The sequence below is a fragment of the Thermochaetoides thermophila genome, assembly GCF_000221225.1.
Source record: "Thermochaetoides thermophila DSM 1495 unplaced genomic scaffold scf7180000011822, whole genome shotgun sequence".
Lineage (NCBI taxonomy): Eukaryota > Fungi > Ascomycota > Sordariomycetes > Sordariales > Chaetomiaceae > Thermochaetoides > Thermochaetoides thermophila.
Genome location: NW_006383038.1, coordinates 1,416,296 through 1,442,321, shown reverse-complemented (window position 1 = coordinate 1,442,321; position 26,026 = coordinate 1,416,296). Strand labels below are relative to the sequence as shown.

General features: G+C 50.9%; 10 protein-coding genes and 1 non-coding gene across 11 annotated transcripts; 3 read left to right on the top strand and 8 right to left on the bottom strand.

Annotated features, from left to right (window-relative positions):
* Nucleotides 1-2,279: 2,279 nt before the first annotated feature.
* On the top strand, nt 2,280-2,833 carry CTHT_0068320 (uncharacterized protein; the record flags this gene model as incomplete). Its single annotated transcript, XM_006697058.1, has 2 exons — nt 2,280-2,355; nt 2,547-2,833. The coding sequence occupies 2 exons, from the start codon at nt 2,280-2,282 to the stop codon at nt 2,831-2,833; spliced, it is 363 nt and encodes a 120-aa protein (XP_006697121.1).
* A 163-nt stretch (nt 2,834-2,996) lies between these two features.
* Nucleotides 2,997-4,157, bottom strand: CTHT_0068310 (uncharacterized protein; the record flags this gene model as incomplete). The annotated part of the gene is made up of 3 exons (XM_006697057.1): nt 2,997-3,063; nt 3,191-3,954; nt 4,077-4,157. The coding sequence occupies 3 exons, from the start codon at nt 4,155-4,157 to the stop codon at nt 2,997-2,999; spliced, it is 912 nt and encodes a 303-aa protein (XP_006697120.1).
* A 697-nt stretch (nt 4,158-4,854) lies between these two features.
* CTHT_0068300 (mitochondrial 54S ribosomal bL31m domain-containing protein) lies at nt 4,855-5,613 on the top strand (the record flags this gene model as incomplete). Its single annotated transcript, XM_006697056.1, has 1 exon — nt 4,855-5,613. The coding sequence occupies one exon, from the start codon at nt 4,855-4,857 to the stop codon at nt 5,611-5,613; it is 759 nt and encodes a 252-aa protein (XP_006697119.1).
* Nucleotides 5,614-6,062: 449 nt separating this feature from the next.
* Nucleotides 6,063-8,028, bottom strand: CTHT_0068290 (putative vacuolar protein sorting-associated protein; the record flags this gene model as incomplete). Its single annotated transcript, XM_006697055.1, has 4 exons — nt 6,063-6,215; nt 6,278-6,880; nt 6,951-7,328; nt 7,393-8,028. The coding sequence occupies 4 exons, from the start codon at nt 8,026-8,028 to the stop codon at nt 6,063-6,065; spliced, it is 1,770 nt and encodes a 589-aa protein (XP_006697118.1).
* Nucleotides 8,029-8,829: 801 nt separating this feature from the next.
* Nucleotides 8,830-12,177, bottom strand: CTHT_0068280 (transcription initiation factor TFIID subunit-like protein; the record flags this gene model as incomplete). Its single annotated transcript, XM_006697054.1, has 4 exons — nt 8,830-9,994; nt 10,046-10,851; nt 10,909-11,091; nt 12,028-12,177. The coding sequence occupies 4 exons, from the start codon at nt 12,175-12,177 to the stop codon at nt 8,830-8,832; spliced, it is 2,304 nt and encodes a 767-aa protein (XP_006697117.1).
* Nucleotides 12,178-12,956: 779 nt separating this feature from the next.
* Nucleotides 12,957-13,736, top strand: CTHT_0068270 (uncharacterized protein; the record flags this gene model as incomplete). The annotated part of the gene is made up of 2 exons (XM_006697053.1): nt 12,957-13,073; nt 13,137-13,736. The coding sequence occupies 2 exons, from the start codon at nt 12,957-12,959 to the stop codon at nt 13,734-13,736; spliced, it is 717 nt and encodes a 238-aa protein (XP_006697116.1).
* A 460-nt stretch (nt 13,737-14,196) lies between these two features.
* Nucleotides 14,197-14,933, bottom strand: CTHT_0068260 (uncharacterized protein; the record flags this gene model as incomplete). Its single annotated transcript, XM_006697052.1, has 4 exons — nt 14,197-14,281; nt 14,334-14,385; nt 14,465-14,564; nt 14,622-14,933. 4 exons carry the CDS (start codon nt 14,931-14,933, stop codon nt 14,197-14,199), a joined length of 549 nt encoding a protein of 182 aa, XP_006697115.1.
* Nucleotides 14,934-16,546: 1,613 nt separating this feature from the next.
* CTHT_0068250 (metallopeptidase-like protein) lies at nt 16,547-20,045 on the bottom strand (the record flags this gene model as incomplete). The annotated part of the gene is made up of 5 exons (XM_006697051.1): nt 16,547-16,608; nt 16,817-18,378; nt 18,434-19,381; nt 19,441-19,695; nt 19,753-20,045. 5 exons carry the CDS (start codon nt 20,043-20,045, stop codon nt 16,547-16,549), a joined length of 3,120 nt encoding a protein of 1,039 aa, XP_006697114.1.
* A 1,174-nt stretch (nt 20,046-21,219) lies between these two features.
* On the bottom strand, nt 21,220-23,441 carry CTHT_0068240 (uncharacterized protein; the record flags this gene model as incomplete). Its single annotated transcript, XM_006697050.1, has 6 exons — nt 21,220-21,870; nt 21,941-22,249; nt 22,306-22,529; nt 22,730-22,947; nt 23,014-23,218; nt 23,273-23,441. The coding sequence occupies 6 exons, from the start codon at nt 23,439-23,441 to the stop codon at nt 21,220-21,222; spliced, it is 1,776 nt and encodes a 591-aa protein (XP_006697113.1).
* Nucleotides 23,442-23,873: 432 nt separating this feature from the next.
* Nucleotides 23,874-23,996, bottom strand: CTHT_0068230. The gene is made up of 2 exons: nt 23,961-23,996; nt 23,874-23,909 (listed from the first exon to the last, which is right to left on the bottom strand). It is a non-coding gene; the product is annotated as a tRNA-Thr (tRNA).
* Nucleotides 23,997-24,418: 422 nt separating this feature from the next.
* CTHT_0068220 (glutathione S-transferase-like protein) lies at nt 24,419-25,470 on the bottom strand (the record flags this gene model as incomplete). Its single annotated transcript, XM_006697049.1, has 6 exons — nt 24,419-24,630; nt 24,685-24,852; nt 24,906-24,925; nt 24,979-25,016; nt 25,090-25,314; nt 25,366-25,470. The coding sequence occupies 6 exons, from the start codon at nt 25,468-25,470 to the stop codon at nt 24,419-24,421; spliced, it is 768 nt and encodes a 255-aa protein (XP_006697112.1).
* Between the last annotated feature and the right edge of the window lie 556 nt (nt 25,471-26,026).

Here is a 26,026-nt window from a genome sequence, read left to right as displayed (position 1 = left end):
GGTAGAGAGCCAATTGTATAGCGATCTGCAAGAGTTAAGAGAAATTTCCCAACCCTCGTGCTCCAGACGGCTTTTAGGGATTTCGGGGAGGGAAGGCGAAAGAAGCAGGTAGAACCAATGCTGCGGCGACTGATTGGTGGAGGGGGAGGGGCAAGGCAAAAAGATGAGTGGGTTCAGCAAGGCTGAGTCCTTGTTGTGACGGCCCACTGTAAGTGGCTTACCAAAGAGATTTTTCACTCGTCAACAATGATCAAGCCAGAGAATCGGTAGAGGGAGAAGACAAGGAGGCTTTTAAAGAAGTGAATCAAGATTTGAGGAATGGAGAGGAAAGAGTCTGGAACAGGTACAGGAGCAGAAGAGGCAGCTAAAATGTGTTCGGCGGGCTGCCCTGGGCTGTGCTTGGGCAGATTCTACGAGATTCTATCGCCCAAGTTTCTGCGGCGTTCTTCTGATTTGTTTCTACCCGCCTCCACAGGGACAGATCAACCCGTTGATTGGCCAGCGGTTGGCTCTTTTTCAGGTTGCCCCGCGCACCCAAAACCCCACCTTGCGGCTGCAGTCACAAACCAGCAGCGAACACAAAAGAAGCTGAAAGCACCCAAATGGCTCTGGAAACTGACAGCAGGCCAGAGCTTACAAGTGGAAGCAGCCAGAACTGTGATCTGGAGTTTGGTCCTTGTTTTGGCGTGTTGCTTTTTTGGACGCTGCAATTAACAACAGTTTCTTTTCCCTTTGTTGGCACTCCTGGGTGCTGCAGAAAGCTCCAGAAGAGTCGGCCCTAGCTTGTACCCCGCTTGCGAGGCTGAAACGAGGCTGCTTCTGTGCTGCCGCGCTGCCTCGACGTGCATGATACAGGTGCTTGCAACAACCATGGTAGGCTAAGCCTCCAGGCAACCTCCGACTAGGTATTCACCGACGCTTGTCCAAGCGAATCGCGTGGAAAGCGCGATTCAGGGTCGTCCTGTCTTTGTCGGATAAGTGTGGGAGAGGAAAGCGGTCAAGCATCGAGATCACTCCGCCAAGGTGGATACAGTACAGGTGTTAGGGATGTGGGTGGAGGGAATAGCAACGTCGCGGTCAAGAATCAAGAACGTCATCTTTTTGCCTACCTACCTGCATAGGAATGTATTTATATGTTGTAGCATACAGTGGAGGGTCAATGAACTTGGGTTCTACGGAATAAATACTGATCGTGAACTCAATCCTATGAATGCTTTGGTTTGGCCTGATCCCTAGGTTCCCCAGCGAACTGAAGGACCTTACGATGAAGTTTCACGGCAGTATTTGACAATTACCTGGGTTGGTATTATAGTCAATTACACTCACTAAAGGTACGTTTAATCTCATGTAATAGGTAAATAGTGTTCTTGTTATGCCATTTATTCCGATTTATCCTTTTCTGCATCTAAGTACAAGTCTTGGCATCCTAGCTCCAGGACCGGAAGCTCAGTGACCTCCCTGGATGGACTGTGTCAGCAAAATCATTGAGTTGATCATAGACAGGGTGAGAGACTTGGAAAGCTATATATCCCCAAAGATGTATGTAACATGGAAAATAGTACATCTAGCAGAGGCTGTGAAGTTATTGACCTCCCAAATTGGATTCTAACAGTCTAGGTAACTTGTACTCTAGACTAATGTTGCTCTAGCATTTTTGGCATTTAGGGGGAAACTTTGGAGGAAGTAACAACCTGCAAAGCATTCTTAAAAGCATTACTTATCTCATTACCTTACCTAATGATGTTAGATCCAGTTCTTCAACAAAGCCTTTATTAAACAAAAGTCGATGGATGCTATCCTCAGCTTTCACTTGCCACATGTATGAATTACAGATTGAGTACCCTAACTCTGGCCAGACATGCGCTCTGATCGTCCTTCACACCATAGATTATAATGAGATGCAGGGCAACTGGTGAAATCACCAATCACACTTTCAGATATCGATCATGCGGTAAAGTTGTTTCTCTTCTTGTATCCAATGACCGTTGAAGTTGGTGTTCTCAACAAACCGTCCAGAAGTAGCATGCATTGTGTGCACTGCAGATCGAGCGCGCCAAGGCCGCTTGCCAGCCAGCCCCTGGTGAACAGACCCCTCCATCCACTTTGCGTCACACAAGCTACCCCACCTTTGAGCTGTGGATAAACTCTGGCCTTCATTCCTCTTTCTCTCTCCTCTCTTTTTCATCAGCTATTTGGCTGCTACATGCTTGGAATAGCCAGCTGCCTAATTGGCTTGGATATCGCTCAATCCCATTCTCAGAACATTCATTCCTGCCAAAATGACGATCCCCCAGTTGGAAGGCCTGCAGATTGAGGTCAAGGCTGAGGGCAAGGGCACCCGTGAGACCCAGCGCGGTAAGTTGCATCCCTTTGGTCAACGGCTTCTGTCGCTCGAGTTGTTGTGGCTTGTATGGGGCGTTGTGCTCTGGCTACATCGGCTGCCTGGGTGGTTTTGATTTGGCACCAGCATGCACCGGTGCCAAGCATCAGGCATCTACGCTGCTCTTTTCGATGGCTCTTGACTGACAGTTTTTGTTTTTTTTCAGGGGACAACATCGATGTCCACTACAAGGGCACACTCACTGATGGCACTAAGTTCGACTCCAGCTATGACCGTGGTACTCCTCTCAACTTCACGGTTGGTGCTGGCCAAGTGATCAAGGGCTGGGATGAAGGTCTGCTGGGAATGAAGATTGGCGAGAAGCGCAAGCTGACTATCGCCCCTCACCTCGCCTATGGCTCTCGTGGTGTTGGCGGCGTCATTCCCCCCAACGCTACCCTCATATTTGAGACTGAGTTGGTCGGCATCAAAGGTGTTGCCCCTGGGCAGTAATGCTCGTTGGATGATCCTGCAATTAAGTGAGGGTAGGATATAGAATTCTTTGGATAGTGAAGATCTCAGTGGGACATAACCAAACGAGGAATCTATAAAAGAGACTTTTCCGCTTTAAATAACCGCCTTTTTATTCTCGTGACCTTTTTATTCAATGCAATACCTATCCCAAGTCAACGTCATTACCAATGTCGAAGTCATAGTAGAAGACCCGGTAAATAGAGTAGAGTCTATGCAAGTCACGACTGACTCTCATTCTCAGTGCCGTCATCTATCACCCCTTGCTCCCCTCCCTCAACAAGTGTAATACACCGCCCAAGCTGTCTATACTTCCGGTCGGTATACAACAAACCATACCTCTCCCCTTGTCCTCTCTCAGCCCCTATCCCCTTGACGATTTCCTCGACCTTCCCCAACACAATAACATGATCTCGGACCTTGACCAGCCCATTCGCAGGTGCATCGTCCAGGAGGCGGCATCTTAGCACATACAAGACCCCATTTGCACGTAAAATTGGCGGCTGGTCATCTTGGAACTCAACTTCACAAGATCCATCCTTCATGAGTCCCTCCCAAACTTCCTTCTCCCCACGATTGAAGTTTCCTCCCGCCAGCCAGTCCGCAATCCGTGCGCCGTCGGCATCATCAGCGAGCACATGCACATTGAACCGTCGGCTAGCCGATACGGCGTCCAGCGTGAGACTCGGAACTGCGATGTTGAAAGACACGACCGGTGTCGGCTTTAGGGTGAGCGAGGTCAAGGAGGACATAGTCATAGCGCGCGGGATGGATTTGTTCTGGTGGCTGTCGCTGGGAGGAGAGGTGGACGTGAGGACGACAACTGGGTGTGTAAGCAGGCGCATCAGCGCGCGAAACTGCTCGGAGAGGGCTAGGTGCGAGCTGTGTGGGTGGACGGAAGGAGGTTGGGGAGGGGCCAATTGGAAGGTTCGGGGGGCCTGAGGAGGTGTCTTTCTGTTGCCATTGTCACTGCTACTGCTTCTGACGGTGTAGGAGGTGCGAAATGGGCGAGCTTGGGGCCGACGGGCTGAGTACGAGCAGGGGTACGTTAGCCACAAGAGGATATCTTTGAAGATGAGGAAGAGAGAGTGTCCGTACAGGCGCTGAAACACGCTTTAGGAAGTAAATCCCAATGACTCATGAGCATTATGCTCGCAATGGTCATTGAGCGCCCCTGGCCCATTGCCGCAAAACTTGGAGCGGTGCCATATCCGCGGTTACTAACCCGACAGATGAGGGGGATGGTCGTCGGATGTGGAAGCGCGCTCTCGGAGGCGAAGCCCACCAGGACGCGGCAGCTGCTCATCTCAACCCCATCGAATGCCGAGTGACTTGTGGCCCAAGTCAGTCAGCAAATAGAACAAGACCGAAAGACTTGACGGGCCGAGAAGCAGGAAAGCGCCGACCCTTTGGTTGAAATTTGTCGCAGTCCATAAGTTTGCGAATAGCGCCGAGGTCCCGCTAGCGATAAGAGATAAGATCTGGAAGTGGTGGCTCCACCGTGACAAGATGCAAGACCAGACACAACAGTGGCGGCATGGTGAATTGTGACATAGCATATAGAGCAGTACAGTTCAGACTACTTGCTCCATAAATACGCAAAACCGCCCAATTGTTTGTAGATTTCCGAGTCCCAATGATCCCAAGTGCATGCTGCTATCCGCAAAACGTCGTCTCCGGCATTTCCATCACATATTGCTGAAATAACCCTAACCCTTGAACTTGCCATTTGCGAAAGAACGGAGGCTCACCAATTGCGTTTGTTGATTGGATGAACGACAGCTCTTAGTCACTCTAAAAAGTGGGCCCGCGAAGCCAGAAAATCGTCAGAATTTCAGATCTGAGAAGGAACGGCTCGAGTCGCGATTGAGTACCAGGGGTTGGAGCATTCCCAACCCAGCGCTGACAAGACGGTTGCATATCCAACCTCCGCCCTGTCGCGAGGACCGTACCGAACACAACCCTCGTGAAAGCACAGAATAAACAAGCCAAAAACCACCAACATGGGGAAGCTCCCCACGACCCTCCTTCGTCGACCCTCGCTCCCCGCGGGTTGCCTTCAAACATTCTCGACCTCAAGCAGTAGCCATACACCAATTTCGCTTCCTCTTCAATCTTCCTCAGTCCTCCCAACTACTATCTCATCAATAAAAATCTCCCCGACTCAGGTCCGACATGCGACCTTCATCCCGCGGCCACGCCGGCCGTACATGTTCACCCAACTCGTGCAGCTGAGCGACGGCTCGACCTTCACAATCCGCACCACCTCCCCGCAGGCGCTGTACAAGTCAACCAAGGACAGCCGCAATCACATTCTCTGGCAGCCGAACAACAAACAGCTACGCAACATCGAGGTCGACGAGGCCGGCAAGCTGGCTGCCTTCCGTGGGCGCTACGGCACTCACTGGGATCTAGACGGTGGGCGCGGTGCCGCCGAGGCCGCTGCTAAGGCTGCTGAGGAGGCCAAGGCCGCTGCTGACGCCGCTGAGAGGCAGGAGAAGACGGAGGGCAAGGCTCCTCAGCAGAGTGACGTGACCGAGAAGCCTACTGCCCAGGTCAAGCCAGCAGAGACTACAGAGAAGAAGGCATCGGCCGCGGCTGCTGCTGCCGTTACTTCTAGTCCTGCTGCGCCGGCTCAGGAGGATCTCTTCGAATCATTCGCTGATCTGCTGAGTGCGTATGCGGTCGAGGATCAAAATGTCAAGGGCGGCTTGAGCGCGAAGGACCAGGCTAGGAAGGATAAATCATCAAAGAAGAAATAAGTAGCATGCACAAAGCCTTTGAGAAGAGCGTTTGCGTATGATGGAGAAGCATTGTATTCTGTACGATTTGGTCTTTTGATCTTGTAAACATAGAAGATTATCCAATTTTGTAGACTCTTCGCATATCTAGCGCACAGCGGTGACCGTACCTGGATTCGGATAATGAGATGATAAATCAAGAATACCATGGCACTACCGGCATCCTGTTTGGCAGTTATGGATTTGTATAATACACCTATGGCATGAACAGCCAATTTGGCATCCGTTGATCAGAGTATGCGGCTGACTTGTCAACGCGATATCACAACGGTCGCCTAATTCCGGGGGAAAAAATATGAAGGCCAATCAACTTCTCATTCCACCCGACCAACCCCAGCTGGAGCAGGAATCATCCTATTTGTGCAATCGGTAAGGTGGCCAGTGGCACCCGACCGTTCTGCGACAGACACCTAGTCTGAATCTTCATCAATTCTTGCCCGGGCCCTGTCTACCGCCGTATCCCCGGCCGGCTTTTTGGTCTGGACAGGCGGCGGCCGATAGAAAACGCTTTCATCATCCTCGGCATCTAACTGCATCAGGAACGTCTCCCATTTTTCGATCAACTAGACCAAACCGTCAGCATGGGTCAAAGAAGGGAAGCGGAAGAGGTACGCTGGAGATCTACCTCTTTTTGTGCCTCAACGGCACTCTCTAAAAACGTCTCCACTCCTGACTTGAAGTCTTCGACCTTCTCTCTCTCGAAGCGATCGAGCTCAGACCTCAGCAAGCGGCCCATATCTTCAAAAAGCAGACGAGCTTGATGCACCTTGCGCTCAGCGTCAATGACCTCAGCGTTGACCTGGTTAAGACGGTCCTGCTGTGTCTTTCCTTGCCGGAGCAACTTATCCTGGGCGGCCTTTTTCTTCATCAACTCGGACTCGGCGCTGTGCCAGCTGTGAAAAGCCTTCTGGCGCTGCGAGAAGGCTTGTTTGACACTACCGATTAACCGGATGTATTCCTCAATGATAATGCCAAATGTCAAGACATCTTGCTGAGCCTGTCGTTCGTAGACATCACGAATCGCGAGCTGTAACTCTGACAGCGCGTCCAGCGGGCCAGAAAGTGTTGGGGACAACTCCACTGTGGACAAGGCGTGAAGCGAAGCTGAAAAGTCTGCGGCAGCCTCGGCCATGGCCTTGCGTTGCGCAACCATGTTATCCATAGCTTTGAGCAGTGCCTTCAGCTGATTTTCTAAGGCATCGAGGTACACCCGGCGATCGTGGAACCACTATATTACTGGAGTCAGTCTTGGATCCTTGAACATATTCTATGCCAGCAAGTCAACCCCAGATACTCACATCATCCTGCTCGACAAATTTGTTCCCACCGCCACCGAACCCAAGTGACCCAAACACGCCCTTACTCTCCCCTAGGGGTGGCTCTTTTCTCTCCTTGTGCTTGACGTCGATGTTGAAGGACTCGCTCTCAAGGAACAGCTTCAGATCTGCATCCAGCTGCAGGGTTGGGTGAGCGGCGATCTTGTTGAGCATCTTTTCAAGCGCAGCACGGCGTGATTCGACAAAGTTGCTTTCAAATCTGCCAACAGCCTGCTTTTCAGGAGGCGGGGGAACCACAACACCGGGGTTATTGGAGTGAAGCGTGTTATACAGCCACAGGAAGTCGCGGTAGCGCCTCTTGACTTCGAACTCGGGCTGTTTGTAAGCTTTGGATGTCGTCTGCAAATCCGTTCTACTCAGCACTTGTCCGCCCCAGCTGGTCTGGTTTAAGTATGCCGCTTACCTTCGTCCTCACAGAGTACACAATATGACTTGTCGCCAGATCTCCAACCTTATGCGGATCGCCCACTGTGATGTGAAATGTCGGCCTCGCAGCCTGCTCGACGCTCATGCTGGGTGCCGTGCTTGACTTCACCGGGCTGGGCAGCGACGCAGGAACTGGCGGCGGAGGCCTGCCACGACCGGCGGAGCCGAACAATGCAGCATCATCGTCGTCATCATCGATATGGTGCGGATCTGGCGGTCCACTCCGACGGCCTCTGCCGCCGCGATTGGTGGTCGATGGTGGCAGAGTCGTTCGCAGGGGCAGCTGCTCCTTGAGAGGCGGTACAGGAGGCTGTACGCCTCTTGCAGTCGCGCCACCTAAACCATTATTGTCGCTATCGGAGGACGGAGTAGGGGCGCCGAGGGGGCCAAGGGGGTCATCTTCCACGGCTTCAAGACTCTTGGGTTTGGCGACAATACGACGCGGGGTCGCACGGGAGGGGCGAGAGGATGTGGAAATAGAGGGGGCGGTTGTGGTAGCCGTATTGCTAGGCGTTTCTGCAGCGGCAGCGGGTGCAGAGGAGCTGTCTTCGACATGCTGTGAGAGCGGCGCCGAGCTGTTCGGGCTGGCTGTATCGGCCCAAGGGTCCTCCATGGTGAAAGGGGGTGGTGTACAGACCGACAAGTCAAAGAGCTTGCGGAAGTGCCTTGCAGCTCAATTGGACCTTTGGCTCTAAGTGTATAATGGAATCGGTACAAATGAAGCCCCAGTGGTCTGCGCTCTTTCCTGTGTAAACTGTTCTTACAATGCAATGCGAGATGTTGGAGAGACCGACTGGAAGGTGAGTGGTGGTTGGTTAGGAACCAACGGCTTGCGTAGGTGCTTCCACAACATGGAGGTTGTTCTCCGCCCGGGTCGATGTTGCCGTTTGGTACGTACCTACTTACAGCCCACAGCTGCTTTGCGTAAGTGGGAACTATCTGCCTATCTTGGCAGGTGAATGTGGGGCTGACTTTTGGTAGCGAAGGTCCAATCCTTGCCTGCACAGCCGCCAGCGCAAGCCGTATCACTTTCACAACACCAGGGCCAGGGCTTTGGAGACTATCATCAAGGTCTGTCTAAGGTAGGAGGGCTTTCTGTTCTGACCATTACATTGATCCAGTCAGGCAATCTTGATGGCAAGCAGACCTAGATACCTATTTGTATTGCGCCGATGGATATCATCCCAGCAAAAACCCCTTAGTTACAAACACGCAAAGACCCTATTTGTCCATCGCCCAAAACTCCAATCCGGGGTGATCTGAAATATCCGTAATCCGCCAGTCGAAATTATATAGTTTTCTGTAAGAAAAAGTAGCATATCAATGATTGCACACTTCAGTCAAGAGCGTTTGCGGAACGCTTCCTCTTCACACCCCTCGGCTCGGCCTGTTCGGACGTCGACCGCAGGCGATCCTAACGCTCCGGGTCATAACAACCTCCTGCCACGATCAGGTTCATCCGCGTGAACCGAACCTTCAGTACTGGAGTCTTCTTGGTCGCAAATGCGCTGATCTGGTCTGGAGTGATCTGTACTTCCTTGGCCTTCTTTTTGCCGGTGACTGCACCAGCAACGCCGCTGCCAGAAGTACCAGCACCCCCGGCCTGGGTGCCTTGGCCGCCCACTGTAATATTACGACCATCCGCCGATCCTCCGACCGCAATCGTGTCACCTGTTGCTGTAGTCCCATCTGACTGCTGGCCGGACTGGGTAGTGCTGGGAGCGAGGGGGTTATTCTTGTTGGGATCGGCGGGCAGTTCGATATCCCACACACGGACGGTACAGTCCAAACCGCCCGAGACGAGGACGTTAGACTCGGCACTAAAGCTGAGTGACGGAATACCTCCTTTGCCATGGCCGCGACATTTCTTGATTAGCGTTCCCTTTTCAATATCCCAGATGAAAATGTTTCCACCGGTGTCGGCGCTGGCAAGGATTTTGCCGTTGTGCGCGCACTCCAGCGCGGTGATGTAGTGGGTGTGCCCAGTAAAGATACGCACGCAATTGCCAGTAATTACCGACCACATGCGAATGGACTTGTCCATCTCATCCGAGGCAGAGAAGACATAAGTGCCGTTGGGGTGCCAAGCCAGTGCCGAAATGCTAGTATCGTGCCCAACCATGATGCGAACCGCCGATGCATGGTCTTGAGTGAAGACGCGAACGGTCTTGTCCCATCCTGCTGATGCAAAGTAGTGGCCATGGGGACCCCAAAGGACGCGGAAGACTGGGCCATCGTGGGCCTTGTAGATGCACAAGCAAGCCCAAATTTCCAGTGACCACAGTCGGATTTGACCATCCGCTGAACATGACAGAAGCAATTTGCTGCTGGTGTCCGGTTTTTTGTCATCTCCTTCTCCATATATGTTGCGGTCAAGGTTGGCGATGGAATCCGAGAATGACACCCCATAAACGGGGCCGGAGTGTCCTATGAGCTTCCGATTATTGACCTTGAGGTTCTTCTCGTTTTCCAGAGCGGATTTGAGGGGTTTCCCATCGAGCGACCAGACACGGATATAGGAGTCCATGGTGCCAACTGCAACTAACTTATGATCGTTGGAAAAATCCATACACGAGACACTACAAGACACGTGTTAGACAGCGCTTGTCGAAGAGGATAGAATCACTTACGTTCCCAACGTATTATGGAAAGTGAACATGCAGGCAGACACGGGGATGCCGATACCACCAGTTCGGCCCTCGATCACAAATCGATCGCGGTTTTCGCGAACCTTTTGCATTTCCATCACCACATCGCGAGCCCGGGATGCAGGAAGAGGAAGATCGTTGCGGGAAGGAGAGTCAGCGCTCTCCTCACGTTTGATTTTCTTGTCAAACTCCTCGACAAGCGTCGGACGGTTGTCCATAGGAGGATTCCGCTGATCCTCTTCTTCAAGTTCTGCCCGAACATCTTCTCTAAGCTCTGGTTCCATAGGAAGCGGCCCAAGCTTAAGTCTGGCACTTGTGTCGAGCACGTCTCGATTGGTCACGCCAGTGAAGATACCAGGGATACCCTCATGGGCGTCAGCTTCGTCGAGGTCGAGGTTTCGAGCCCGACGATAGATAGCCTCGAAGCTGTAAGGCTCAATTGGACCGCGAGCGCTAGTCTCCACACTACAGTGAGTTTGAAGGATATAGATGATTGTCGCACCTCCGTTGTCTGCTTCTCGCTCTAAGAAATGAAAGAGATTGCCGGAGAGTGATTGGTTCAGAGGAATACGATATTTGTTCTCGCGATAGAGCCGAGTGGTGTGGTTCTCGCTGACATGCTGTGGAAGCGTGACAGTATCTAGAAGAGCCAACTGGTCTTGGTGAACGGCCTCAAAATGCGAGCGTAAGGTCTCCAGGAGGTGCTTGGCATCATCGACATAGCCCTGACTGACGAGCTCCAAATACGAGTAGACAAAGACCGGCCACAATAATTTTCGTAATTCGAACTGGCATTGTGTCAACAAAACTCTGATCATGACTCAGGCAAAGAAAAATCAACTCACCTTGTAGATGTCGAGATTGTTGTCGATCCAATTCTTCAGCAAGAGAAAAGCTTTCAGGTACTTTTTGGGCCCAGGATCATCGTTTCGATTTACGGGTCTGCCATCGGGGCCCAAGTGAGCAGTTTCTTGACGAAAGACTGCTTCAGTCCTGGTGAAGCCTTTCTTCTTCAGATAATCGGTGACCTGCACAAGAGTATGACGTAAGTCCTGTACATCATATGCAGGCTGACTCAAACGTTCAACGGGGTCAGGAGTCAAGGTTCTTGGGCGATGGGACATGGTGGGAGGATTTCGAGTGTTAAAACTCTATGGTTACTGGGCCCTGAAATGTTGGTGCAGGAAAGGTGGGAAGAAAAGTTGGAGATTGAAGAACGAGGAGTGAGGGAGAAAACAGGAAAAGAAACCGTCAGTGAAGGAGGCTGTGTGCGGGGCTTGGAAGTAAACCCAACTCTGAAAGAACAATACCAAAATGGAAAATAAGAGAATAGGGAAGAGCCAATCGAGTTGAGGAAGAGTTTAGCTGCCTCTCAATAAAGCTCCAGCTGCCGGTATCTCATTGACAATAAGTAGGGAAGTTACTTAGCCAGTGGCACAGTATTTTCTACTTCCTTCAAGTGTGTTGCAAAATATCCTATCCCACTCGAAACATGCATCGAGGGACTGTCTCATTGCGAAATGGAGAAATAAAGGACATGTGCGGTGAGGGCACTTGCCCGAGTAATGACCTAAGATTCCATAACTTCGGTGCTGCATTCCTTTTCTGAAAAAGAATAGATATAGACTGTAGCACAGAGGGTTTATGATAACCTTTTGGAAAGTGAAGCTATTAAACCAATGTCCCCTCGCTTTGTGTTCCCCGAGGGACCAACAAGGTCATAATTGTGGCATGAGAAGCTCAGAACATATCTGAAACCGACGCTCCCCTTTTGAGACTCGAGTGACTGTGAGGCTTTTGAAATTCCCAGAAATGAGGCTGCATATCTTGAAAACTTTCACGAAATCGAACAAAGTGGCAAGATGCATACAACCGAATATCCGGTCAGGCGCTTGCCCATGGATGAAGGACGGTGCAGAAGGCAATTGGAGCACACTGTAAAAATAGAGCTATCCATCGCTTACAATTTGGTTTAGATTCTGGGCAGATGGAGTGGTAGATGGCGCTGATGCACCAGCCGAGCCACTGCCCGCTCCGCCTGCTGAAGGAGGGGGGTTGCCATAAGGGGTTCCAGCAGCACCCTGGCCAGCGGCCTGAGGAGCTGGGTTCGACATGCTGGCCTGCTTTGATCCGTCAGTTCACAATCAAACACTTATCTGATGCGAAGGATCTGGTAGCCACAAAAAGAGCTAGATTCACTGCAAATCGTTTCGGGTGTTGAGGTTTGAAAGTCGACTTACCTAAGGCAGCCGAAGTGATTCTGCCACGGGTAGGTACGCGTCTGGTTCGCGATGATTGGAGGAATAAATGCTTGAAGAGGTCGCAATTCAGAGACTACGCAGTAATTATGGTCTCAAAATATCAATGGCACGAGAAAGTTACCACAAATGAAGAATTTGACAACGGAGGATCGACGAGGGAGTTTGTATAAGATGACGGTTTGACAGTCAATCGCGCGTGGGCGGGAAATAGTGAGAGCCAGTCGTGGTTTAACGGCAAGTTCCTACCAAGGCTGCATCTGGTGGCCTGTGCACCACCACTCCTAGAACCCACAGGATGGATATGTGGGGCAGCCAAAGGAGCCGCAGATTGTGGGGCTGCAGCTTATTACGTACCTCAGTTCCAGATCCCAATTCTAATTCACTGTCCAATGCACGGCTCACTGCTCGTGAAGGCCGAAAGCGAAGCACGGTACAGATTAGAATAGACGCGCATTTTCGATCTAATTTTATTCACCAAAACCCCGATATACTTGGCAAGGAGGCATTTGAATTACCTTACCTAGTCAGCTTGTCTTTTCAGAGCATATCTTGTATTTCTCTCTAGTAGTGGAGAGCAAGTACCATATTAAGCCCTCCCGTCAATGTCACTACATACCATTCATATACAAACAATGGCTCAGCCATCTCAGTCATCCGTCCCTGAAAGCGATGCTGGTAGTTTTCCTGTCGATATTCACAAGCCATTTACTCCGGCTGAACGAATTCAACAGCTCGGCGAAATTGACAATGTTAGTTTGTTTTACCAGTTAGAAGTAACCATGCATGTTCCTTCTGCTAACTAAGCCCAACAGGATATAGCATCTCTCCTCCAACACTTGTCTGCTGCTCTCAAGGCTCTGGCCACCCCACCTGGAAAGAGAATTTTCCAAGAGCAAGACTCGGAGTCCAACTCTCCCTCTGCCTCGGATACCAGCAACCCGAATGACACGCCCCCTTCTAGCTGTGGGATTGACCCCGTTACTGCCTTCAAAACCGCGCAGAATGACTTTTTTCGCACTATTGATCGGATTGATAAGCATCTAACGCGGCAGATCTATGCATTGGAAGAGGCAGGGATCATAACACTGAAGAGTGGCACTGGAAGCGGGGCTGGGACCGTTGGAGCCGGTGCTACTGAAGAGCAAGCACAGCAGCTGCCTCAGCCCCAGATGATCCCCGGACAGCCACAGGCTGCAGGAATCACGGCTGATGCATCAGTTGCTCCCGTTCCCAAAGCAAGGCTGGAGCCTGACGGCATGGGAAGGTATGGAAAACTAGATGTCGGCAGACTCAACATGGCAAGTAGCATTGTTGAGAGGGAAATGGAAGGAGAGTTGTGGCGTAAGGCAAGGGAACATCTTGGGAGAATGACATCCCAGGCCTCTGGACGTGAAGATCGAATGGAAGAGTAAAGCCGCTTTAATCGATGGGTGGATGATCTATGCAAGTGCCTGTGATTTGGACCGACTATATCACGATTTAACGGTGTTATTGTATTTGGGATCGTCAGAAGAAACGAGAATTGAAAGCATGTGTTAATCATGGTGGATATATCTAAACGCAATCAACCATGATGTCTTAAGAGGATTCATTCACGCAAATATTCGAGGGCAAACACTTTGTTTTGCATGCTGTTCTTACAAATCCATACTTAAGGGAAATTTTCACCCAGTTCTCCTAGATGATCTATGCCTTTCTGAACAGCTTCTAATCAGACCCCGCAGAAAATGTGTTTATATCTTGGTGCGAAGCTGTTGACACCATTAAAGAACTCATAGGGTGAAGTAGTGCATACTCTCCATGACATCTAGCTTCCTGACTGCCTACGCCGCCACCTGCTGAATTCCTCTGCCTGAGGATTCGGCTACTTCCCTAGACGGAGTGGCTGTCGCAGAGTCGGTCGTAAGCACCTGTTGAGATGATACCTTCAGTCTTCACAAAGGCTGAGGCGGGAATGCTATCTTCTAGTTAGCAATTAGAAATGCAAGTAGGAGAGAGCTGTGTCTTACATTGCATCAAAAAGAACGCAGTTGAGATGTTCATCTTCAGTGCCAATGTCCTCTGAGATTGATATCAGCTATCGCACGGTCTGGATTGGAATGAGATTGGAGGGAATCAAAGTAAACTAGCATGTACTTACCATACCAGACAAAGAATGAGGCGCACTTCGAGTCGGCATTGCAAGTGAACTGGCATTTGAAGGCACCAAAAGGATCACTCGCATGGGTAAAGGTCATGTACTGCTTCAGGATTAGAGCCAAGTCCAAGTTTATATACAAGGGGAGAGAATAACGCACATGAGGTCCGGAGACATAATGCTTGTAATACCAGTCGCCGTCAACCGTGTACGAGGTCCAGTTCATTCCGGGAGTGACCACAGTGTAATTGTTGATCGGATAGCCGCCGGCGGAGTTCTGCTTGGTGGCAGATACACCATCAGTGCAGAGAGCAGCGACATCATCGTTCGTCTCTGATGGTGGAATCGGAGAGGAAATGCTGCTCTCCGCTGAGACCATACTAGTAGAGTCCTGTACAGGGAGCGCGCCAACCATGCCCAGAGCAACAGCGGCCCAGAGAAGGAAGTGATCGATGTTTGGTGTAGCGACCATGTTGACTGGTTTATTGTACAGATATTGATGAGGCTGGATTGAGAGGAGGGAAATAGGATATACGTGTAAGATAGAGAATGAGAGGGAGTCCGCAGAAGAGAGGTGTCCAAGAAAAGAAAAATTCAAGTTGGTAACGACTCGGAAGATGTGTGGTCCAGAAGTTTTTAATCGATAAGCACACTGATGACCTGAATGAAAAGCAATCAGGTGGAATAGCGATAATAGAGTTGCCCTTTCCGTTTTGTCTAAGTCATGTCCAAACACGGAAGGCTTTCCTGCTGGCTGTTGCCTGCTGTATGTTGGTATTTGCCTGGTGACTATTGTGACTTGGCAATTGATATGTGAGCATGAAATACCACTGAGCCTACCAAGCCAGATGAAGAGTTCCAGAATGCCTGGCTGTTAAAGGCCTAGATTGATATCGGGTTATGGCCGCACAACCAAAACTTCTCGGACACGCGATTTCTTTTATACCACCCATATCCAGGTCTTGACCTTGCAATGTAACCGGGCAGTTTTTTTCCCACATCTTCTGTCCATAATACTTGGAAGTACAATGTGCCTGCGCCACTAGTATGACGACTCAAACACAAGTGCATAGTGTCTGATGACAAGCTGTCGAGGAAGCAGCCGTGTCTCTGGCATGTTGTACAATACCGGCTCTGATGGTACATCGGCATGAAGCTGCTACTTGTCTGTTTCTCTCGAGAGTCTCTGTCCTGGCTAGAATCAGCAGACTCAAAAGTTTACTGCTTCTAACTCGCTCGTTGTCCCACACCATCAAAGACAAGGAATCATAGAGAGTGTATATACCAAACATTCATTTATCGGACAAAGACTGTCTGTTTTTGTGTCAGTTACACAGTTTTCCCCTGGCACAACCTTCCGTTCAGACATGCACTAGACATGCACTACGGATGAGTGCACCATCGAGAAACTAAAGTACAACGCTTGTGTGCCGTAGCTTGCTGTGTATGCAGTGCAATACATGTGCTGATGTTACCTGGCTAGACATGGTGTTTTAGAATGCCATAGTGTGGTCAGCAAGCTGGGAGTAGAACGAACTGGACAGTTTAAGTCTCGAGAGCATGGGTCTGTAAGAAAACAGGTTTGGAGTCACAGTGCTTGTAGATTCAGATAATGAACATGAAACTCGCCAAACTAGTAATCTCATGGAAGTCAGGGGCCCTCAGAACAGAATTCGCTCTGTAACTGACGCTAACACAAAGTTCACGGCCTAAGTCAGATTACCAGCTTTCCTGATCCTGATAAAAGAGCGTTCACGCCGAAGATCAAGGACCTAAGTAAAACAAATTCCGCTCAGAAAGGGGGGATATTCCGTGATGACAGGAGTGGCAAATACGATGTCTGCTAGCCCAATTATCATGGAAGTAACTTCTGGGTAACTGGTGTCAGGTATTAGGGTTGAGGCCATTGGCATCCCAGGAAAGCCCATGGTACATCCGCTTATACACACACCCTTAGACCCCTCCTGGAGAACACAAGTCTAGAAACCATAAGATCCATTACTAAAAGCTGGCCACTGGCTTGCCATAAACCTTGATTTCCTAATGCTGACCGAGAGGATTGCTAAAAACACGATACTCAACAGACTAATCCACCGCACCATGGGTGATCGTCATGAGCTTGTCGAACCTGATTTCCCATAACCAAACTTAAGCCAGCCGACACCGGTTAAAACTGAATCAAACCCACACTGCGCAGTGAGACCTTGAGTCATCCCCCTCCTCACACTGAGAACACTTTCCTTCCCTCTACAAGCCCTTCTGAAAGCTTAGAAACCGTAGCCCATACGGGGGCATATTGCAATGCTTCCTCCAAGGCCGGGATCGAACTCGGCTCATTTGCATCACTCCACATACAGGCCACTGTTCCATGGAGCCCATTGCTATGGCGATTTCTGGTCTTCAGCTCCCCGTTACCCATCATTTTTCGGCGCTTCCCGCCTGACTGCCCATCAAAGATGTTGCCATCATTCTCTTCCAGTTGTCCGTTCCATTCCACATCGACAACCCAAGTTTTATTCCATTCGCGGTGCCACAGCTTTAGTGTCTTGATTCCAGACTCCGGGAGCACGCCGAAGCGGTCATCCCAGGCAGAACTGCCGTGAACCTTGAGGGCAGAGATTGGCGTCGCGAATTCGACAAAACACGCCTTGGTGTTACTGGCAGAGATCTCCAGGCGTGCGCGCCATAAATCGGGCGCTAATGACGGCAGACGGGTGGCGTTGATGTTTACAAGGTCTCTGTAGCTATCCCATTCGGTTTTATTATATGATGCATGTGATTGGGTGAGCTTTGGTAGCGGGAGTCCCGACCCTTCGTAGCAGCACGCTACCAGGCCCTCGCGCTTCGACGGACTACAGGCAACTTCTTTACCCAAAGAAGAAGGTAAGGTGGAAATGATTTTGCGAACTGGCTTCTCAATACCGTTGTAGCAAATGGTATTTGTCTGGTTGTCGAGGGTAAGTGTTTGGATAAAGTAGGCTTTGTAACGGGCGGAGGCTGAGAAGGGGAATGCAGCCAGGTTGTATACAAGTGTGGATCCAAAAACCACCAGCAGGAAAACAGGAATATGGTGGGTGACTCGGTGAATGAAGGGTGTCAGGGGCAGGATGAGCAGGACAGTAAAGAGAAATATGATCAAGTAAGGAAGGAGCAGGTTGCTACCATCCGCGCCAGTCTGATGGACAGCATCAACCAGCATAAGGCCCGTCTGTGCCACCAAGACGATAGTAAAGGGGCCAAGTAGTAGAAACTGGAGGAGCCAAGTCCATGTGGGAAGGTGAGCGGACCAGGGCTGTTCATATTCAAAGGCCTCATACCCCTGAGTGCTGTACTTTTGGCGTGCTTTTTTGACCAGAGAGGAGATAGATCTCCTGTAGGTGGTAGCAAAAGTCGTCGGGACCTGCTCAACCCCTCCGATATTGCCCCCAACAAGAGGTGTCCTTTCAGTCGGCAGCTCGGCTTCGACATCGTCGTCAGTGTTGTCTCTGTTGTTGGTGTGCGGAGATGCAGGGTGATTCGAACCCCTTGGTGACAGTCCTTGTTCCTGACGAAGGACTGTTGGCAACGGTGAGTGTTCACCAATGCTGGTCTGGCCTTGGAGGAAGTCATGGGCCTGCTGGTTCTGCCTTGCCTCACGAATATGTGCAGCCCAGATTGCCTTCTTCGGCAATGCAAACATTTCACAGAGGGCTATGAAGAGTGTTAAGAAGAGGGAGGATTGAAGAAATACAAACACGTAGCCGGCTGCGATCTTAAGGCGGTCTTCGCTAACGGTAACGGCGACGAGGATAGCCCAGCCGATAACGAAGAGCCAAACTTGAACATAGGTCCTGTGTAGAGCACTGGGCCTCGCGAAGTTGGCACCGCGCATGATGGCCCAAAAGGAGAAGTAGAACAACGATACCATCATGGCCCAGCTACGTTATCATTAGCAGGTCAGCCTTGACAAAAATAAGGGAGCTCGATACGTACACAGTATACTGGTTACCATATACAATGAACGGATTGACTTTCTTCATCAGAAGCGCAGAGCCCAGAGTGAGGGAGCCAGATACCAGCATCGCAAACGGGAACCGGAAGAAGCCCTTCCAGCCACCCAGAAAAACGGGTTCGTCACCAAGCCCATGCCCGTCATCATCCGCAGCATGGCCACGCACATCGTCAGCGCGGGAGCTGAAGAGATAGTACTTGTCGACACGGTGCAGGACATAGCTAATGAACATCAAAATGAGGGGAGTGGTGACCAACAAGGTCAAGGACCAGGCAAACATTCCTCTAAGACCGAAGAGCACAAAGCCCTTGCCGAACAGATCAAACCAGACGCCGTCGCTGGGACGACCGTTGCGCACCTTGTTACGAGCACCATCTGGCCGAGGCCCAACGAAACGATTTCCCATGGCGTTACTGGACAAACGTGAGGTCGTATGAACCGCAGCGGACAGCATATGCCACAAACTGCCGAGAGAAGCGTGACGCGCATCGTCTTGATTAGTATGATAACGGGCCCGTGGCTTGAAGAAGGCTAGATCGAGTCCTCGCTGGCCATAAACGTTGTACAAAACCGAGTAGTCAGTGCCGCTGCGGATGAAGCCCAAACCGAAGGCATCTGAGGCAATGACAGTACCGAATGGATGAGGAGATCCAGCATAGGCTGCTGTTACCTCGCGGTCTGTCGTACGAAATAGGTTGGCCCTGCCTCCAGCCCCTGCGCCCTCAAGGTTTAAAAACGTATGAATGTACGGGAGCAAGGGATGCTGTCCAAAAGCCCGAGCACCGTAGAGCCAATCTTCCTCGCCGTTATTGAGCAGGATGACGATTCCTCTATCTGGCTGATGGTCCGGGGTCGTGAAGTACTGTATCAGTTGTAGGCAAGTCACCACACCCATGCCGTCATCTGTGGCGCCGTAGCCCGTGGACACTCTACGCAATCCGTCAGCAAAATCGCACACTGGCTCAACTGAGATGGCGTAGTGTCTTACGAGTCGTAGTGAGCGTTGACCAATGTCAAACCCTTTTCGACATGCCCGAAATTGCGGGGACCGGCCGTCTTCCACCAGCTGCCCTTATCATCAAGCTTTCCACGAACATAGACGAGAATATTCGTGCCTTCAAAGTAAGCGGCCACCTGAGGGGCATGTGTGCCAGGCACTACACTCGATTCCATGAGAAATGTACAATTGGATGTGGTGTCGTCAAATACGGTAACAGCAGGATTCGAATCACTTGACTGGGCTCTACAAAACAGCAATCAATAAGAACCCATAACCATCATGAACTTTGGTTAGACTTACCCATCAATATTCCAGGCCACACCATTTCCCTCCAAGATCTCGCGTACACGCTTGAGAAGGTAGCCCCGGACAACCTCATTATAATGACTGTTGTACGGATGATAAGCGCGGGTAATAGTGGTCAAGTCTAGCCACGCCTGGGTGAGGTTGATGCCTGGAAGGGGAGATTCAGTGTTTCGTGGCGATGGAGGAGGGGCTTCATTGATAATGATGATGGGAATAAGAAGGGCGAGGTAGACTAGGGTTGTCCAGAAGGTGACCTGGCCTGGTCGAAAGGAGAAAGGATTTGCCATGGTGAGCCTTTTCAGGATCTGTAACACAGCCTTCAGCGCAACTATGAGGTCGAAACTGGAGTTATGAGACGAGCAAGCCAATGTAAATTTGGTGTCGGTGATAACACTGGTTACTGTTCGTCACAGTTGGGGCTTGAGGTTTAAAGAGCCCAAGACTTCATTAGCTCTTCAGAAGCGGAGTGACCACCATGGAATGGTAATCTAGATAGTCCAAGACGTGTGTTTAGACTAAATTCCAAGAAGCGCGTTCCATCAGACAGACAGAAGATACCTCAGGTAGATGCAGTAGGTAGAGGAGACAATGCGACAGCTGAGTCAGCCCAACGGGTTTGTTAAGACCGAAGGCAGGCCGCGACACGACTTGTCCCGAGTGTAGCTGTTGGCTTGAGACAGCGCGCCAACAGCCCGGAGGTGGATAAGACACAACAATCGAATCGCTTGCTCTCAAACTCTTGTCAGATACAAACAAGCAGCCGGAAATGGAAGGGCCGTTGGCTCACAAAATGAGTGAGAAAAACGATGAAAGGGGGGCAATTTGTTGGATTATGCAAATGGAGGGCAAAACTGCATTTGTGTAGAATCTGGACTGGGAGAGACCTGTGAGCTCTGTCACACAAGAGACGCGACCTGCATGGACAATGGCACCCAGGGCGAAGCTCACGAGCTGCTGTGGCCCTGGGATTGGCTGCGGGGACATCTACATGCATGGTGGGCGAGAGGCTCCAGCCCCTTGCAGGTGGTCCAAGCTCCTAGCAGTGATGTCATCAACTAGCATTATTGGGGCCAGTTTCACGAAGAGGCCTGCCTCTACAGAGTATGTCTATAGACCTATTCTTGAGCTAAGAGGACTCTTCAGTGCAGACTTACTTTAAGGCACTCCATTCCTGTTCGCCGGACAGACGTGCTTATAGAGACAATCTTAGTGCCAGTCATGTCAGTGGACCTTGCAATATCTAAACTAATTCATATAAAGCAATCTTGTGCTCTACTAATTGTACAGTTAGTAGCATATCCCGGAGTTGCAAGAAAATCGTCCCTCGATCCTGTTCGTTGGCCGTCTGGATTGACCAAGCCAGAGTATAGTAGACTAGTCCAGTGAGCACCCTGTTAGTCAGTAAACGAGGCTCCCGAGCCCAGCACACCAGTATATTGAACTAGAGCCCAACGTTTGCACTTAAGCACCGGAAGGGGGAGGAGGAGGCGGCAAGTCCATGGGCGGAGGAGGAGGAGGAGCATCTCCAGCGGGAGGTGGCGGGGGCGGCGGGGGCGGTGGGGGCACAGCGCCAGCATATTGCTGGATAAGTGTGTTGAGACCACCAGGAAGACCGGGAGGAGCAGCACCAGGAGCTGACGCTCCAGGGGGAGGAGGGGGAGGAGGAAGGCCAGGCGGCGGAATAGGAAGACCTGGAGGAGCACCGGGGGCACCATAAGCTCCATAGCTAGGATAACCAAACGGCGGCGGAGGAGGCTGAGCATTCATGGGAGGTGCCTGATGCCAAGGTGCAGTTCCAGGAGGTGCAGAAGCACTTCCGTACGAGGGCTGGCCTGGAAAGTAACTGTCGCCTGCGGCAGGGCCGTCTGACCCGCGGAATCCGCGATCACGATCTCTCTCGCGGTCACGCACCCATGGAGCAGTCCCGCCTGAAGGGCCCGAAGGAGCACCATCCGTATCGTGGCTGGGGTTGTTGTTACGAACGCGCCACGGGGCAGGACCACCTGTGGGACCACGAGCCCACGGGCGCTCGCTCCCACCTCCAGAGCCAGAGCTGGGACCAGCTTCAATGCGCGCAGGAGCAGGGCCACCACCAAGTTCTTGCATGAGTTGCTGAGGAAAATTAGTATAATGTCCTAGTCTGGTGCTATTCGGACGGTGATAGGTAGCTTCTGCAACTTACCTCATATTCGCGATCCACAGCATCGCCACCTCCAAACCGACTGCCGCCCCGAGGACCATCATTGCGCCAGCTGGCACCCTTCTGCCTGTCTGGGCAATCACGAGCCATATGGCCGGCGTTACCACAGACACGGCAAATGATATTGGCCGTGTAATTTTGCCTTTCGGGGCAGTCGTACTTGCGATGACCGATCTGACCGCAATTCTGACAGGCCTGGTTCTCATCGTCACGCAGTGTGCCGTTCAGAGCAGCCAATTCACGGAGCTGACTTCGCTTAAGCTCATTTTGACCCTCGGGGATAGAGGCAGCCTGGACGTGTTAGTTCATGCCATTCGATCTTGTCTGGGAAAGCAGGAGATTCTCACTGTCTCAATAATATTGTGAATCAGCTTCTTGGCCTTCTGGACCTTCTCCTCAGTGTCTGCCATGATCAAGCAGTGCAGATCTTCCTCCTGATTGCTGGAATGGGCAGCATCAGACCGCCCTTTGCCCTCTTTAACGGAACCTTTGCCACGGATAGCAATCTTGGCACCAGACTCTGCCTCCATCTTTTTGAGTGTATTGCCACGAGGACCGATGAGTAAACCAACTTAAGTGGGGAGAGCTAAGTGTTAGTAAACCGGAATACAAGGGGAAACAGCAGTGGTTAGGTTAGTGCCCAGCGCAAACGCCCGCACAGCGCAGCATCACGGTAGGGATGCCAACACACAAGTGCCTTGGCGAAGTACCAAACCAGGGGAAAGGGGGACTCAAGAATGGTTAGGAAGGTTAGAGGGTTAGCAATCATACTGAAGTTGATCTCTGGGTAGTCGTTGACTGGCACGTAAACCTTCTCTTGGGTCTTGGTTGGCCGGCGATAATCGGAAGGTGGATGGTAGTTGGGGATCGTCTTGAGGGCCTTCTCGACCAGCTTGTGACGCTCATCTTCGAGGCGCTTGCGATAACGATACTCGCGAGTATTGATGCGACGGCCATGGTTGTCGTACTGGGGGGGCGGAGATGGAGACCTGCACACGTCAGGGAACATCCAGACCACAAAGGCTTCAATTGCCCCAAGAAAGAAGCCAACCTACCTGTCTCCATCAGCGGGAACAACATCGTCGATCTTTAGCTTCTGGGTAATCTCCTCAATGCGCAGATACAATGTGTAGGCTTCCAGCTGCTCTGCGGTCATGTCGGCAACGATTGCGGTAGGCAAGCCCATTAAACCAGCAGCCTTGTTGTCACTAGCCTGGCCCCAACGATTACGCTTCTTTCGACGACGCGGTTCTTCGGAACCTGCATGCATCATTAGCACAGGTCGTGAAATACAACTAGCCACCACAAACATACGCTCCGGACTGCGGCCGCGCTTGAGATCGCCATTCTCGATGCCGTTCGAAGTCGTGATGTTACCATTAGTTGCGTCATCTTCCTTGTCCTTATCGGCATCGCCACCAAAGCGGCGCTTCCCCAAGGGAATGTTGTTAGAACCGGTGATGCCTTGATTTCTCCAAGCCATCGTGCCGGCGTCAATCGCGTGTGAGTAGAACTTTCTAAAAAAAAAACCCGACAACGGAATGCCGGGAACAGCAAAATGCGCAATGCAAATTGCAGGGCAGATGTCGATAGGTTGGGAAAGGTAGGTAAATAAATCCGTTTGTGTTGGAGTCGGACATGAGGCGCGCCAGCGGCAAAAGAGACAGGCAACAATCCCTTCTGCTTCACCTGCCCTGTGGGGCATGCCTCACTTTCCGGGAAGAGAACGGCACGTGATATTTGATGCAGTTATCGATGATCTACTTCACACACTTGCATTTAACCATAGATAAAAATGCTCCTCGAGCCCTTGGTGGCGTGATATCACAGAGTTCCACAAGCACAAAAATTCACAGTACAACTGGTAAGTAATGGACCATTGAGTGTCCATAGATCCTAACTTGGCAAGTAGATTTGCCCACAGCCAGAATTGAACTGACGACCTTGACATAGCCAGATGTGTCCACGCAACCCGGTGTAATAACCCTGGGTCAGTGCATCATACTAGTGTCACGCTCTACCACTGAGCCATGCGGGCTTGTTGAAGAAATATTATAGAACGACATTTGATGAGCCGGGAGGGGCTAGGAAAGATGACAGCACTACCTCCTAGCAATCCAGCCTTGATGCCCAAGCGTTGTTATGCTAATCCAAGAAATTTTAGCCAGATTTATTCTTCCCTAAGTATCGATTGGATGATGCAGGCTGCCAGGATGAACATGTAGGCAATCCAACTTTGGCCAGATGAAGGCTTGGGCCTCATATTATGGTAGTATGGCAGTAATTTGCTTGGATAGGAAGAGTTGTTTGGCTTTTGTCAGAGGCGAACTGGATTGCTGGAATGCTTACAAATTGTGTCCTATATGTACAGCAACCTGATGCCGGTCCAGTGAGGAACATTTGATCCCGCAAACGATGAGCTGCTGTGTAAGTTGGTTTGGGACAAGAAAATATCGAACTTCACTTCTTCGCTTCTTCCTTCATGCTTTCTTGGATCCAGGCCCGAGTTTTCTCAGCCTCACGGTCTAGCTCCTCCTCGCTCTTGCCACGCATGTCTAGCACTGTGTGCCGTTTGGGAACGTGGCGGCCTTTTTCAACACCAGGCCGGGCCAGCAGACGATCAAGCCAGGCGTTCAGATGCGGAAACTCGTCAAGAGAAACACCAGCCCAATCTTTGAACACTGAGTTAGCATCGAGTGGTTTTGGGCCATCCAGGGGAAACTCACGGGACGCAGCAACCCAACCCCAGCAGGCAAGGTCTGCGATGGTACAGCGGTCGCCGACGAGATATCCCGATTTTGACTTGCTTAGCTGTGTGTCCATAACTCGGTACAAACGTCGCGTCTCATTCCTATACCGGTCGATGCCGTACTGGATCTTTTCAGGGGCATATCCTGGGTGAAGTGAGACGCGCTATACCAACTCAAACTTGGCAGTCAACACTTACTTGAGAAGTGATTTGCCTGACTGTGGAGTGTCACTTAGTCTTACTTCCCAGGTATCTTTTGAGACAAACATACCCTTGCATGGGCCCTAGCCCACCCATCTGCCAGAAAAGCTAAACTTGTCATCAGCATCAGAGCATTTCGAACATCAGCTTTCGACTGGAGGCAAATACTGCATCCACTTACCCAACTAGTCATCTCCCAGTACTCTTTGGTACCCCGTGGGTATGAAACCTTGTACTCAGTGTCATAACGGTCGACAAGATACTGCATGATGGCGCCGCTCTCAAAGATGTGAATAGGCTCGCCGTTAGGCAGCACGTCAGTGAGCGCAGGAATGCGTCCATTAGGGTTAATGTCAAGGAACCACGGCTCTTTCTGAACGTTTTTGGCCAAGTCGATGGCCGTCACCTAACTGGCGTTACCATTCATGTTCTGCTGCCGACGGTCTGAGATGGGTACCTTGTAAGGCAGTCCCAATTCCTCCAGCAACATCGACACTTTGATGCCATTTGGAGTCTGGGCTGTATACAAATGTATGGTCGGCTCTGGAATTGCTTCGGTCATTTTTGTAGTGGAATTCCCGCTACTTTCCGATGATGACAACGTTGACAGATGTGATGCGAGCAGAGAAGCTCTTTCCATCGGCTGACCAGTCATGTCCCAGGACTAGAAACCTTGATGTCAAATCACCTCCTCATCCATCATGCTAGGTAGCATGAAGGTAAAGTCTGCTGTGCTTTGCCATTTATTAACAGCCGGAGGACCCACAAAATGAGGGGAACCTGAAAGCCATAGTGTTTGTCAAGGTGATGATTAATAATGCACTGTAAGACAGCTCCGCATATTGATCTAACTCATCCAAGCAAAACCAATTTATTGAGACCAGGAAACGTTGGAAATCTGCTCCGTGAAGTCAGGGAACTTGTTGTGACAAGGATACGCCTACGGTATACTTATTCAGCTCTCTATCAACAGTTAGCACGTCTCACGGCAGTCAATGGTTCAATCCCTGTCCAAAAGCTCGGAGAGAAAACGAGTAGAAGTTGCAGATAACAGGCCGTAATAGACACCCAAACGCCAACGTCCTGAACCATCCGAGCCGAGAGTTGTCTTGAACCCC